The sequence below is a fragment of the Mesitornis unicolor genome, unplaced genomic scaffold, assembly GCF_000695765.1.
Source record: "Mesitornis unicolor isolate BGI_N332 unplaced genomic scaffold, ASM69576v1 scaffold931, whole genome shotgun sequence".
Classification (NCBI taxonomy): Eukaryota; Metazoa; Chordata; class Aves; order Mesitornithiformes; family Mesitornithidae; genus Mesitornis; species Mesitornis unicolor.
This window is the reverse complement of record NW_010161530.1, coordinates 29,141-45,050: the sequence shown is the minus strand read 5'-3', so window position 1 is coordinate 45,050 and position 15,910 is coordinate 29,141. Positions and strand designations below refer to the sequence as shown.

The following is a 15,910-nucleotide window of genomic DNA, read 5'->3' as shown; positions in this document are numbered from 1 at the left end:
CCCATATTCCCTATGGACAATGACCTTTGAAGCTACTGACTGGAGTCTGACCATCAGCGAAACCTGTGCACTGCCAATCTCGAGTGAGTAATCTCTATTTAGCCTAGCTGCCATTAGCCACAAACCAAATAACTATATTTAAATAACTCAGAATCAAAAATTAGCTATCCCAGATATCACACCTCCTCTGAGAGCATCAACCTTGTGGGGCTATCAGCAAGCAGCCTGAGTCAACAATGGGACCTGAGACTTCTACTTGCATGAAGTAGGCAAGTAGGCTTGGACCACCTTTTAGAAACAAATGGTGAGACTTTCATGATGAGACATAAAAGATTGTCTAAGAAAGTGAGTTAATAAAAATAATTAACTTTGACATTTCAGAGCTATTGCCTCTATGCATTTAGAGAAAACCTGGAATAAGTACGAATCACTTCAGGTATGGAGTGATTATACAGTTCCTAACAAATACTATCACAACAAAGGCTACGGACTCAGCCTGCTCCAAAGGATCTGAATCATAGATAAACTATAATATAATTGATGCTCTCTTTGTGACAAATGTTGGAAGCAGAATTCTACTACTGCATCAGAAATGCATGTCTGCTAAGATACAGAAGAAAAGTCAAACTGTTTTCCTTTAAGAGCTTAATAAATTATTTTAGTCACTCAAACTCAGTTATAATCAGAAAGAAGATAACTGATGCACAAAAGGCAAGAACAGCAAAACAATATGGACAAGCCAAATGACACTGTTTTCCCCAAAATGGCAACTTAATTTTATATGACATATTCCGTGTAAATAATTCTTGGAGTCTTTAAAAAGAGTTTGTGTGCAAGAAGGGTTTGGTAGAGATGTCGTGCTGGAACTGAAATGTTAAAAACGTTTTCAAGACCCTGTAGTTGGACTTATCCAAGGTGTTGGGCCTAAAAGTCACAAAATTAGACCCAGACAAATACACACACATTTTTTTGTTTTACCTTGCTGCGTTGTGATCCTGTCACCTTAAGGAAGGGCAAGGACAAGAAGCGAAATAGCAATAAGAAAAAGAAGTCCAAAATTTTTTTTCTGCAGGTGACTGACCAAATACATACATAAAATTGTCTTTTGAACAGATTAATACATTATTTGAACATAAGTTTCATAGCGACAGAAAAAATAATCATGAGAAACAAATGAATAGGATCTTCTCTCAAAAGATAAAGTTGAATGCTGACCAAGGAACCCATTATAATTTTGGTAAGGAGCACTAATAAATCTCTTACTAAGAAATTTATTCATTCACCTCACTAACTTCCTATTTATAAATTTTCACATTTATAAGCACAAGACTTCTGATATGTAACAAGCATGCATGGGATAACTGATAAAAGGTTAGAGAAATAAATATTATTTGTTCAGTCAATGATAGCATTTAGTCAACATTGCATTTCCAGGGGGGAAATCTCCACTGATATTTGTATTCATACTTAGATATTTACCAAGAAATAGAAATTTATACATTGGGTACATGAGTTATAACTCAACTGGACTAGAATTTCTAAGTGACTGAAAATTATTTGGTTTTGGTATTTTCTCTGATTTCTGTATACAGCTAAACAGCGAATATGTACTTAAATAATTCAGGGCTCTCTCTCATGTGCATCATGTAGAAAATGTACAGAACATTTGTTGTGCACAAAATAATGGGAGCAAAAGTAAATATGCTCCAAACCTCTCCCTAAAGTCAAAACAGCACAAGTAGTTTTATATCAAATCAATCAGTACATTTAGAAATATTTTTAAGAAACTATAAAAGCATGTACTTAACATTTCTGTGTTTTAATAAATATATCAAATATAAGTATTAATTGATTTGATAGCTCTGACAACTTTTAATGTCAGAATTATAACATGCTAAATGTACTAAAACATTAAAAATATCAACAAGTTGATTCCCCCAGTGCCCCTCAGGATTGACAAATTTCTTGTAAAGTCCATTTTATTAATGGAAAATGAGAGACAGATCCCACAGCAAACAGTTGACAAGAATTCATCTCTTACTTTTGTAATCAACCCAGGTAAGTGTGTTTCCTTTTTTTACAGTGAGGGTCACTAAAAACTCAACATTAAACAACAATAAATACAGATTTCCTAGTCTCAAAATAAGAAAAAGCTTGGCAGTATTGATGAATAAAAGCCCAACTTTTACTAAGATGCACTAATATATATGTGAACATAAAAATACTGTATAAATTACTGGTACTGAATGTTAATGACGACTGCAAAAGCAGTATTATTGCAGTACTTCAGGCATGCAGACTGAAGGTGGGATGTGATATTGTACAAGATACAGCCTGTCATTATCAGACTTCCAGAATAAGTTACTATCCATAATATTTCTCTTCAACAAGAGAAGTTAAAGTCAAACAGCACATAAGATCCATTAAATTACTTTATAATCTTATATTATGCAATATTACATCTGGTTTTGTTTTACTGCTCTGAACCTGGTGACTGGTATCTGCTACCCTAGCTTCTGACATGCAGGTCACTGGCAGAATAAGCTGCAGGAAGCCATGGACCAAGAAACAGAAATGTCAGTTGGAAACTATGAAATAATGTCTAACATGACAAGAAAAACAAAATGGAAGGATAATCTTACTTCAAAACTCTTCACTTCCTCTTCACCATCATCATCTTCATCATGGCAGCTCTGATACCATGTAGAAAGCAAACATTTACTGATAAGCGTGTGTGTTGTGAGGGGACAAATTACACACAGTTTCTCTTGATAGTCTTCATTAATTTTATTAAAACAGAAAAGATGCAAAAGATAGTAAAAAAGTTACCTTTGCCATAATGTCAGCATAAGCCATATACAGGAAATCTTCTTCCAATTTGCTGGTTAATAGAGAAAAGAAAGGGAAAATGAGGATGATTAGTGCCATTACAGTAGAACTGGAGTTCAAAAATATTTTTAAGCACCTCAAGCATTTTTCTACATATGCACATGGCTTGGCCCCTCGTATGCAATCTGACCTGAACAGACACTCGTATAACTTGAAATACCAAAACTCTGTATGTGCTCTGCAGTCCGCCAACACCGCCCCTACCATTTTTCAGTTAAGGCTGTTCGACTGAATAGCAGAATAAGTTGATGTAAAGGATCAATTCTTCGAAGGCTTTCGTCTTCCTCTGGTGGTTCCTCCCCAGGTTTCTTTAGGTAAAAAAAAGATTATAAGAGAGTATTCAATTATCTGGACTGAAAAATGTTTTACTCTGTACAATTTATTGAAAATTAAATACTCCCACATCTAATTTTGACTTGGAAAACCAGGAAGAAACATGTTCCAAGTATGAAAAACCTGAATCCTCACTCTGTTTATGACCATGACGACTTACAATGTTGATACCATTTGCAAAGCTTTGGATTTCCTCTCCTCATAAAAATTAACCCTCTTCCCTAGACTCTGAAAATAACTTCAATCTTTTACTGCTGTTATCCGGAACAAGACTTCAGAAAGTAAGTTTTGCATATTGAGTTATTCACAAAATTGCTTCATCCAGACATATTTTTATACAAAGTGTCTGATAGCTCAAAGGAAATTGGTTGCATATATTATGCCCACCCTTCCTCTTTGTTTTCACTGAGCAGCATACACTAAAATACAGACAAAAAGAAATTCATGCACAAGTAAGAAATTATTATAGTGTCAGATGTTATCTATTAGCAATAAGGAAGGGTGGGCCACATGACAGATATAAGGAAAAATTATGTTTTGACTGTTAAGAAAAAAATCCTGTGTGCTAGTGTCAAATAAATTCCTGTGGGTATTCTTATATATCTCTGCATGTCCTACACTTCATACATGCCTGGGCAGCTGAGAGTTCCCTTTAGATTACATATATGCACAACTATTGAGTCACATCCTCGTTCATGATGATCATACAAGGGTTACTGCACATTTTGCAACAAGCAACAATATTTTCAGTGTAAGTAACAAGATCGGAACAATGCAAATTATAACCCTAGCTAGATTAGGATTTTTAGGATTCTGACCTTTCTCTTTAATTAAATGGCAGAATTCTTGTGTTTGGTAATGCTCTCAACCTGAATACTTCTCTCATGTTATCAAAACTGATGAAGCAGAAGTTGTGTTAATGTTTAATACAAGTTATCAGTTTTCAGGTATTTAATTCAAACTGAATGAAAGATCAAATTCACCAATGACTGAGTTAAGTAGAACTCATTATTAAAGCACAGCATGAACAAAAGCACCAAATGATTTTCTGACATTTCTGGGAAATAAGCTCTCTCAATTTTTAATGCTTTGAGACATTTGCCTTATAGTTCTTTAAGCAAAATAAAAAGCTTTAAGCAAGTCTCTTGCTTTTTTACAATGCTTGATCATATGACAGGGGAGGGTTAGATTGGATATTAGGAAAAAATTCTTCACTGAAAGGGTTATCAGGCACTGGAAAGAGCTGCCCATGGAAGTGGTGGAGTCACCATCCCTGAAGGGATTTAAAAGATGGGTAGATGAGGTGCTTCAGGACATGGTTAATTAGTGGACAGGTTATTGTTGGACTTGATTATCTTCAAGGTCTTTTCCAACCATATGATTCTTTGATTCTATGATCCTATGCAATAAGGATGCCACAAGAAATGTATTCTTGTATGCATATAGGCAAACTTTAACTTTCATTGTCTGCTTGTGTCCAAGTTCCTTGCTGCTGATCTTCCTTTCACTATTTTGATCCTTATTTTCAAAACTGTTAACATCTTGGGCAGTCAGCTTTAAGCATAAGCTTTAAACAGGAAAAGCAACCGGTATGTAATTTCAACAAAAGTCTAAAAAGCTTTAGAGAAGGCTGCTGAAGCTCTGAAGCAGACTGCCTGAGAGGATTCAGGAAGCTCCATTGCCTGTCATTTTTAACTCCTGTCCAAGTGACTTGGACAAAGCTCACACCTCTGGGAGCTGAGCTGATACTTTGTGTACCTCACAGACATCACTATTATCATACAATGATGAACATTAATCCATAAGACATCCCCATAACCCTTTGCACACAGACATACTGCCAAGTCTTCTATCAGTTTGTCTTCAAAATAGTGTTCTTCTGTTTCAATCCAAGATTTATCATAGCCTTGAAGAAAGAGGTTGACGGCTCGGTGCCTAAAAAGGGACATTGAAAATAAAAGCTGTGAACTTTGACAGAGAAGATTTGGTCAATATGAATTTCATTTAGCTTGAAGACCTGTCCAGTCATTACAACCATCATTTCAAAGGAAAGCAAAATTGCCATGGTAAAACATGCCAAAAGCACCTATTTTAAAAAGTAATTTTTTAATTAAAAATAAAAATGCTCTATTCAAAACTGTCTCATTAACTTGCAAAGCTGATATTAAAATATAATAACAATAACTTTAGGAATAGATAATAAATAGACCTGTAAAGAAATTTAAACACAAGAAAGAAAATCAATTACTTTGCCATTAATATAAAAAAGTTATTATTTTAATTTAAATATTCATGTAATTTATATTTAATATTTAAATATTAAGATCACAGCAAAAGATAAATTTGGATTATGCTCAAATAATTGTTTTAATTTTTTTGATGATCAGGACTAGACTTGCATATCTAAAATAATAAACATTTTTTTCCACAGTCCATGAAATTAAATGGATGATGTGGCTAAAGGAAAGAGGGTAAGCCAAGGATGACATTTACTGGTTTTTTGGGGTTGTTTTGTCGTTCGTTTGTTTCTTGAAGATTCAATGCAAAATGGACTATGTGACAACAAATTCATGAAGAAATTTATCAACCATCTTAATTTTTTTTAAACAAATGCCAGTCTCACATACTGAAAAGGAAGAAGTATAATTAAATAGGAATGCTAGTTACGAGCAAGTGACCTACTCTTAAAGTAAGAACATATGGAAACATCTTTATTCTATTTTAACTGTCACAGCAGCCTCATTTCAGGCTAAGACAATTCTCACACCCTGGTGCTACCTGGGGTGTACTTTGACATTCATCCTCTTCACTGTGACAGCAGTAATAATATGCATCCCTTTGGGAACAACCAAGAACATCATTATGTTACAAAGACCAGATACAAGTGTTCTGAAAATCATTTTTAGATGATGTCAGATGTCTGAAACAGATGTCTGCTTTTTCTGAATGTTCATTCCTGCCAGAACCTCAGGACTTTGAGGCCTGTTTGACTATGTATCCCATTCACTATTAAACAAGAAAGAAGAGGAAAAGAGCCCCAGGAAAGGTGTAAATTGCCTCAAGCATATACAGACATTTCTTATCTAAGAGAATGCTCTTCCCAAAAGTGCACAATAAATATACGAGTTTTCAGATAAATAATGACAGTTTGTTTCCTGCATACAGAGCATTTAGTATCTAATAGTAAAGGTAACTCCGTATTTCCAGAGCTATACCATGGCTTAGGAGGAAATTCACCTCCAAAGTTGATATTACAGTGACACCTATGTGTCTGTTTCTGCATTTCTCTCCTATGAAAGGTGTTTACTGCTTGGAAAAGAGCATTCCAGGAGGAACAGGTGGAATCACAGCAGGAGGAGAGAATCAGAAATTTTAAATTATACTTTCCGTTACTCTTTTCAGAAGATATAAGAAAGCAATTAGATACAAAAAAGAAAGTAATACGCAAAGTACATTATCATGTGTTTATCAATTGCTGGTTTACACATTTTTCTTCCTTTTTATCTTGCCAAATAGCACAGTATGAACACAAATGTGATTGTGAAAGACAAAACAAATATCGCTCTCACCTTGGCAGATTATACAGAGGTGCCATCCTAAAGCAGGCAACTACTGCTCTTTTCCTCTGTTTAGAGAGCAGCTTATGCCACACTGCTTTTTTGGACCGCTGAGGATGCTCAACCTGTTACATAATACACACATGGGAAAATAAATGATGTGGCAATGTCCCTACTGTCTGAGCATAGTAATAAAGATAAAAATGTCAGAAAACAGAAAATCAGGTGGAAAACTAACAGAACACTAATGGGTAGAAAATGGTGTTTTAGGTGGAGTTCAGGTGATCAGCCAAATTAGAGAATCGCCATTTAGAAAACACTTAAAAGCAAAAATCTCCCTTTCTTCATAGGATATAGATTTTATTCTTTTTTACTTCATCTTACTTCTTCTATCTTTTAGATAGAATATTAGGATCATTGGGCTGTCTCTCAGGAAACCTTAGCTTTTATTACAAACAATCTTCACTGCTTCTGTCTTTTATATGTAACTTTACATACGCTCACGTAAAGTGTACACCCTCATATTGCCTCAGACAATACTTTTCAAGGAATTGTCTTGAATACAATTAATCTTTTATTTGTAATATTTACTGTGACCAGCTACAATGGAAAGGAATTAATTTTAAAAATGAGAGACAGGCATGGAGACTTTGTTAGGACTAAATTCCTTCTGTGAATCTGCATAGCTAGAATGAATGTAAGATATTCCAAAAATCTTCAGCTAAATTTCATAATATTACAGTTCTATATTCAGATTCATTTTCTTTCTGTATCTTGGCTCTACAGTAGTACGAGATGACATTGGGTGTGCTTCATCCTCATTTCTTGCTCTTTCAGGTTCTTCATCATCAAAAGAGGTAATGCAAGTTAGCATCTCTACCTTGAAAGACTTAGAGATTCTACCTTGTAATAAAATAAAGCATTTTATTTAAAATACAGACTGATGATGATGTTTAGGTAGACTCAGTATTCAATCTAAACATAGCTCTCCAAGAGGACTTTCCTAGTTTAGTGAAATACAAAAAATTATTCATAGTTAAACAACTAACATTTAACTAAATAGACTAAAATACTAAATAATACTAAAGCGTTCAGTGAAATGGATGATTACACTTCTAAGATCAAATGGTGACATTCTAAAACAAATTCCTTCCAAAAGATAAAACAGAAGTGAAACATGTTTGTTAAGAGAAAGGACAGAGAAGTGTTCACTGCAAACATATTTACTGCCACAAAATGAAGTCAGTACTAATGATTTAGAAGTCAGGCAAACTCAAAAACCAAAGTTAGGTAATTAGTAATAGCTTCACCAACGACTATAAAATTCGCTATACTTTCCCAAAAGAAATAGCCTCGGCCTATGCAAGCAGATTTCTGAAAATAATAAAAACAAAGGAATTAGGTCTACATGGAAAGAAAATAAAAAGAATGAACTGATCATGTTCAGTGCAGACAGGAAAGCAGCCAGAGCATGTTTGCATGGAGAAGGGAGTATTGTCTACGAAGAGCAAAGAATTACTTGAGACCATCATAAAAATAGACATAGTGTTCACATATTCATTATTTTTGAAGATGCTGAATTACCCATTTCAGTAACAAAAGCATCTGAGCACTTGTCTACAGAAGATAAGTAAAGCTGTGAGGCCAAATCTTTAAAAGAAAAAAGTGTAAAGTGCCCAGAGTAAGAGCACCTATCATTTACATCACTACAAGTCATTAAGTCTGATCAGAAGGACTGATTGAAATGTGGTATAACAATGGGGATCAATACTTTTCTGTGCTACTGCTGGATTCTGCACCCTGTGAGAGTGATCCCGTGAAAAAAAATAGAGAACATGAGGATCATACCTTGGGTTTCACTTCTGTGAACAATTTCTCCAGACTACACAAGCTTAACCAATTTATATGCATGATAGTATAGCTAAAATATCAGAAATCAAGAAACTGTATTTGCTGTACCACCAAAGATTAGTCTTGCTAAAACTTTCAGATTATCAAGAACTTTTTTTAATTCCAATGCCAGTTTCATTTTCTAAATGCATATTCTTGCCCACATTCACATAAACCTCCATACAAGTGGACATTCTTCTTACAACTTTTTAAAATAGTACATCGTAAATAGCGTTCTAATGTCAACACTAGAGAAGTTGTGTATCAAATCCCCTGACCATCCTACTCCATACAACTATAATCTGCAACTTCTAACCATACACTTATGTAGGCAGCTTTAAGTTTCTTGCTACTTTAATGATTCAAGAATCTCGACTCAAAATATCTTGAAAAAAGTGGTTTTCTTTTTTAAAATTAAGTTGTTATTTACTTACATTTCATGCTCCATGGACAATTTAGTGATTACTCCCTGCTACCTGAAATGCACCAGAAGGAAGCTAAAACGTAGCTATCATTTTCTTAGGCCTTTTCCTAATAAATGATTGTTGGAGCTGCTGCAAACACACTGCATGATCAATATCACCATGACACTGGATTGCAAAACATATGAACAGTAGCCATCAAAAGAAAGAAAAAAGAATATAACATTCAATACAAATAAAAGTCTGAATACTTTTGTTCAGAATAAGAGGCGATGAAATTGGGAGATTGTGTCTAACCTGTTCCAGGTGAAACAGGACATTGGCTATGTCAAGGACCCTTTCCACCGTTTTCTCGGGATCTGAGGAGTCTTCAGTCCTGTTTGGTAACTCTTTGTAAAGTGCCATCTGCCACCTAATGGCAGGATCCTCCAGCTACAGGAGAAAGATTTCACAAGTCACCAAGGTAAAATGTTGGGTCAAACAGTTGAATTAGCACAGAAACTGCTTCAAAGGACGACAGAAGCCCTTTGTGCGGCTGACCCACACCTTCCCGTGGTTGACCCACACCATGTCCACCACATGGACTGGGGAGAACAAAACTCAAGACTGATATGTGCAATGTTTCTTGAGAGCTTCCAGAGAACTAAAAGTCTAATAATCATACAAAGATCAAATGATCATGGGCCAAAAAATAACACTGGCCCCAGCAATGAACATAGTATTTGAGGAAAAGTAATGAGGTAGGCAGACATAAGTTTGTATGCTGACTTTCCAGTCATTAAACCAAACAACAATGAAATTGTCGCTCTGTGGGTGGTCATTACTCAGCTTTGATAGTAATGGAAATTAGTCATATTAGTCTCACTTATGTCTAATTTTTTTCATTTTTGTTTTTTTCAATTGTTATAAAATCCTAATTTTACTGATTACTAGCTAAAAAATGACAAATTAACTTATGAAAACTCATTCAAGATGCATCTGCTTATTAGTCTACAAATTATAAGGAACTGTATGAAGTAAAATGTTTTTTCTTGGTTTTCTCTTTTCATTTAATTTTTTTTCATTTCAGTGACCTGTGATTCTCTGTTTTACCATAAGCAATCTTTTTTTTTTGTTCATTTTTTCTTGCCAGTGCTTCTGCTGATCAACGCAACACACTTTGCAACCATTTTTATGCCAATGACACTGAAGACAAAAACAATGTGTAGCTCGTCATTCCTGATCATGCAATTTAGGTTTCAGTCACACTGATCTGGACTCCTACAGCATTTAGGAGAATAAACCCTACAGATTGGAATAAGGTTTAAACTCGACACATCTCTAAAACATCTTTGTGGATCAAGATTTCAATTTCTGCCTAAGATAAGACAATTATGCTAATTCACCTCCACAAAACATCTTATGATTCACAGAAGTTCCAGGAACGATGATAAACTTACACAGTTGCTCAATATGAGCTTATTACAACCTAGAAAGCCACAATGGACGGGCATTTATTCTACCTTTCGGCTTTTCCATTTCTTAACCACTGTCACATCCACCGCCTTTGTGTGAGCATTTGACTGGATCACCATGAACGGATAGTCCACAAAAGACTTTTTGATCACGGGTGGAGATGTCTTTTTATCTGAGGACTCCTCACACTCTATCAAGGTACAGTCTTTTTGTATAGGTGGTGTTCTAAGGGTATGTGCAGTTGACATTTCAAGATGTGAATTAGTGTGGCTGGAAGAGGATTTTGGTGACTTGAGCTTCATCCATGTCAAAATGAATGCAAGTTTCGTCATCATTTTCTTGAAATAAAAGGCTCGGTACTGAGTAACAGCATGCAGGCATGCAAGGAAAGGAAAGACAGAAACAGGGTGAAGACAAATGTAGACAAAGGCAGACAAATGCATGAAATAGATGCCACAACATTGATAGCTAAAGATTCAGAAGGATGATTCTCAAACAGTGCAGTTCTCCAAAACAAAATCTAGACAAATTACATTTTAGCTCTAACATAAATGACAGAACATGGTGACTGTGAGACGCAGAAGTGGTTAACAGAAAACATCATCTGAAGGAAGAATATTGCTAGAGTTGAAAGAAAAACAGCCTTCACAAAAAGTGGTATTTTTCCTGTTTTGAAAGCCAGCTTACACAAAACCCATTTTAACTTAAATATTAACTCATAACAATAAATAATAATTTAAATTTATAAGATCATTTGGCCTACATTCCTTTCATGTCTGACTCAATCAGGCAAAAAAGGGTAGTGTACACATATAGCAAAATGGCATCATTTTTTTAAATCAAGAAACATCATACTTGACATGTACTTGTTTCAGTCACAACAGTGACTGAACACTAACGACATCAGAGAATTACAGAATAAATTATATTGTACTTTGTAAATAACTACTGAATTTAACTTTATACATTAAACTTTTAAATACTTAAGTTATATTCTTAGGTTTAATGTGAACTCTAGGATGTGTCAGTGCCAAATGATTCATGAAAAGATATATTTGAAGCCACCGAGAACAAACTACTTTGCAATAGATAACAAAGCATAATAAAGATAATAAATACAATAATAAATTGAAGTTTTGAAGTCCTAGAAATGCTGTATTTTCTCTATAGTTGAGTGGCTACATTTCACATACAGGTCAAAACCAGAGCTTTTCAAAGCTACTAAAGCAGTATGTAGATAGCTGTAAAATAAAGCTAGATACAACAGCTATTTAGCTTTGTTAGCTTTATGTGGTTCCCTTTGAGAATATCATCTTCCACTGGGACTTCAATTTACAACTAGTGAAATCCAAAGCCACTGCTGAAAAGTTCACATCTGGAAAATCTGTCAGTGTGTACTTTGGATTAGGCACTGTAGAATTTCATCAATGTAAGAAATTTTAAAAATCTTTTATTCTCATGTGGTATAAACAGAGGTTGCTAGACAATAGCAAACTTTTAAATTAAGCAAATAAGTTTCTGAAGAGAAATCACAGACCAAAGTATTAAGAAGTATCATTACTCCAAGGCAACAAAGCTGTGACAGACAGAAATCTGAATAGTAGTATGCAGAATGTAATCCTCGAGGAACAAATTAGAAACTGAAGATGAAGTATTTAAAACAGGAGGACAAGTGCTAAAAGGAAGCATGAAATGCCAGGCAAGACAAGTGCATGGCTCACAAAATGACAATGTACACATACTGACGGTGTCAGAATAGAAATTGTCTTCACTAAGAAAACATTACTGAAGTTCACACACAAAATCACAGGACATTTAAGGGTTGAATGTTCATGGCACACACATTGCTTGACCACTGGGGTTCACAAAGATCTTCATAAATGCCCTTTTCTTCTTAGTACCTTACCCATCTGGTTTCTTCTGCTTCTCAGTATATAACAATATTTGCTATATAAGGCTAAGTATTTCCAGGTTTTTTTAGGATTTAACCAAATACTTTGTTCTCAGTGGTAAACTTTTCTATCTGCAGTCCCTATAACTAAAAGCTATTGGACTTTCATTTGTATCATTTTATGAACAACACTTATTGTTAGCTTCGCAAAATGATATATCTACTTTATGAGTTCCCAGAAACCCCAACCTCCATGTAAACTTGCTTGACCTTGCAGCATTATACAGAAAACATAAGATAGGAGAAAATAAGTCTTCAGATATTATTCAGGAAGAACCATCCCATGATCAAGTCAGAAGAAGTCAACAGAAAGGGTAGAGTTTAACCAGTGCCAGGCTTTGCTTCCATCTCTGATCTCGTATTAATGGTGTGCATAGGCGGGGATTTGAAGGGTCACAAGTTATTGTAGGTAATGCATATATAAACACATTAAAAAATCTAACATTTACAAATTGACACAAAGTTACCTGACAGAAGAGAAGAAGGGACTACAAGTTATCCTATCAAACCAAGGTAGGTTGTCATTATATGGAACCAACAAATTAATTCAAAGGAATTAAAATCATGTTTAAAAACTGCACATAGATTACCTTGCCCTGGAGATGAAGATTACTGCGGATAATATCTCGTACTTCATCTTCGGTATCTTTCTGTCAAAAAATTACAAATCATATAAATTAGGAACAGAAGGTAGTTAAGAAAAGATATTGTTCATATAAATGTCAACCTCGGGCTTAATTCAGATGATGAATAAAACTGACAGTGTGAAAGACTGAGGAAAATCTCAGAGGAAATATGTCTTTCTGTGTCACACAGAATCCCAGAATATTAGAAGTTGGAAGGAACCTCGAAAGATCATCCAGTCCAACACCCCTGCCAGAGCAGGATCACCTAGATTAGGTCACACAGGAAGGCATCCAGGTTGGTTTTGAATGTCTCCAGAGAAGGAGACTCCACAACCTCTCTGGGCAGCCTGGTCCAGTGCTCTATAACCCTCACAGTGAAAAAGTTTTTCCTCATGTTCACATGGAACCTCCTATGTTCCAGCTTGCACCCAGTCACTGAGAAGAGCCTGGCTCCTTCCTCCTGACACTCGCCCATTACAAATTTATAAACATTAATGAGGTCACTCCTCAGTCTCCTCTTCTCCAAGCTAAAGAGACCCAGCTCCCTCAGCCGCTCCTCATAAGGGAGATGCTCCACTCCCTCAATCATCTTTGTGGCTCTGCGCTGGACTCTCTCCAGCAGTTCCCTGTCCTTCTTGAACTGAGGGGCCCAGAACTGGACACAATATTCCACCATGCAGTCTCACCAGGGCAGAGTAGAAGGGAAGGAGAACCTCTCTCGACCTACTCACCACACCCCTTCTGATACACCCCAGGGTACCATTGGCCTTCTTGGCCGCAAGGGCCAGAGCTAGTCATATCCAAGCTCACAGGGACAGGATAACATCACTCATATTTGTCCACAGTAACACACTAAATGTACGACAGAATTAAAATTACTAGTATATACCTATATACATACTTTAACAAAATTAAATCAATATAATGAACACAGAAATTTTTTTTATCCTGACAATATCAAAGAAAATACAGCCTGCTCCAATTTTATTTCTGTTTCTTTTGAAGATCTTTTATCTTTCATAAACATTCAGTTCAGCTGTTCAAAGGTCATATAACCAGCTAGGGTGTATAAAGTATCACAGCTTGAGAAAGGAGTATATTCCAAGTTACAGTCACATTACTGCACTGTGAGTTTACTCATAGAAGAATCACTTTTACAACAGTTCATCCCTACAGAAATTCTTGCATTCATATGAGAGTGAGCAAAAAGAATTAGTTGTGGTATTTGGCAGAGAAGCTAGGAGATATCCAGTTCCTATCTGCATTTCCAAATTCAACCTTCATAAAATATAACTGATCATTTAGAAAAAAAGATTGTCCAAACAAAAATGTTTTATGCCCCAGAAATGAGAACAATATGTAAATTACTATCTACCACAGTCACTCATTGAGCCTTTATGGAACAGAATTATAGTCTTGATTATTTATATCACACTGTAAGAATGAGCATGGGGGGAAAATGCACAGAATTTCATTAGAAAATTATTTCTATGTTTCAGAAGTGCAGAAGAGCATCTACCATGCTGAATCGGTTTTTGGCCAGTGCAATTAGTTCTTGGTCTCCAGGAGCACAAATATTTAGGCCGATGGGAAGCAATCTCTTCAGCGCTGCCACGATGAGCGAGGTCTGCATGGAGTACCGGTCGCCTTTGCGCTTCATCTTCTTCCTCTCCTGGTCAGAAACTGCTGCCTGCACCATAAAGCAAAGATGAAAAAAAATCTAATATTAAATAAATTTCCTTACTCCTTCTATCGCTGCACCCCTATCTACTGTAACTGCCATTGCATCACTGCCAAGATTTTGCACCAGTCCACTGTGTTTCTCCATCAGCTGCCTTTTGATTCTCAAGCCAGTGTTTTCAACAGATAGCATTAAAAGAGAGGAAAAAAAGAAGTGCTTTTCTGGGGCTGTCCTTTCTCCTTCCTCTCTGCAAAGAGAAAAATATCAAAATCTTTACACTACCTTGGACATCTTAGATTTGGTGTCACTGATAAGGAAAGACATGTTGTTGATTTCATTTTGTACCACAAAGTTCTGTTCTTCTCTTTTGAAATTCTGGAAACATATAGAAGACGATCTCAGTTAAAAGCACTTACTGTATATGAGAAATCTTTCTAAAGAAACCTGAAATAAAAATATAAATCAACTGGAAATTTGTAAAATCCACACAATAAAACAAGGACAGAAAAAATTAATGGATGATGAATAATGGCCTTGAATTCCAGCTTTATTTGCATGGCATAGCTCAGGGGGTCATGTGTTTTGGGTTTTTTTTCTATGTTAGAGAGAAATAAATGTTTCACTGGCTATCAGAAACTATGATAAAAATCTCAGCCCTCCTCCAATTCAATATAAAAATATAGTCTGGGTTTTTCCTTACTAGCAAATCATCCACTCCATTTTTCCCCCATTATAAATCCCACTATATTCAGATACATAAGAAACTTTAAATAGAAGACTGAACTTACGAATACACAAGTAATTTGATGAATCAGAATCTACTGTGCAACCAGTTTCTGTGCACAGTGATACAATAATATTATAATAAATCTTACAGACAAATTCAAGCACAAGCACATAACTAATAAGACAAATTGTTTCCCAGACTTGAGCAAATTGAAGTTATGGCAGAAATTTACTACAGACAACAGTCTACACAGTGACCCAATGCCTGAAAATATTTTGTCTCTCTTGGTTTTTTTTATTTTTCTTTTTGTTCACATGAATCATGTTTTATTTTCAGTTAAGCACTATCAGTAACAGTGCCTGATTAGCTCTTAATGCAG

At 35.4% G+C, this 15,910-nt stretch overlaps 1 protein-coding gene across 1 annotated transcript in view; it reads right to left on the bottom strand.

The window, feature by feature from the left end:
* The window catches only part of LOC104547508 (ryanodine receptor 2), a gene marked incomplete at its 5' end in the record, with an annotated part of 90,676 nt that overhangs the window by 45,729 nt on the left and 29,037 nt on the right, over nucleotides 1-15,910 (bottom strand). Inside the window, 11 exons of the mRNA XM_010193227.1 lie at nucleotides 979-1,002; nucleotides 2,643-2,693; nucleotides 2,830-2,881; nucleotides 3,094-3,197; nucleotides 5,061-5,157; nucleotides 6,792-6,904; nucleotides 8,109-8,153; nucleotides 9,389-9,523; nucleotides 13,088-13,147; nucleotides 14,643-14,813; nucleotides 15,087-15,179. Of these exons, the coding sequence (XP_010191529.1) occupies nucleotides 979-1,002; nucleotides 2,643-2,693; nucleotides 2,830-2,881; nucleotides 3,094-3,197; nucleotides 5,061-5,157; nucleotides 6,792-6,904; nucleotides 8,109-8,153; nucleotides 9,389-9,523; nucleotides 13,088-13,147; nucleotides 14,643-14,813; nucleotides 15,087-15,179 (945 nt within the window). The remainder of the gene's footprint in view (nucleotides 1-978; nucleotides 1,003-2,642; nucleotides 2,694-2,829; nucleotides 2,882-3,093; nucleotides 3,198-5,060; nucleotides 5,158-6,791; nucleotides 6,905-8,108; nucleotides 8,154-9,388; nucleotides 9,524-13,087; nucleotides 13,148-14,642; nucleotides 14,814-15,086; nucleotides 15,180-15,910) is intronic.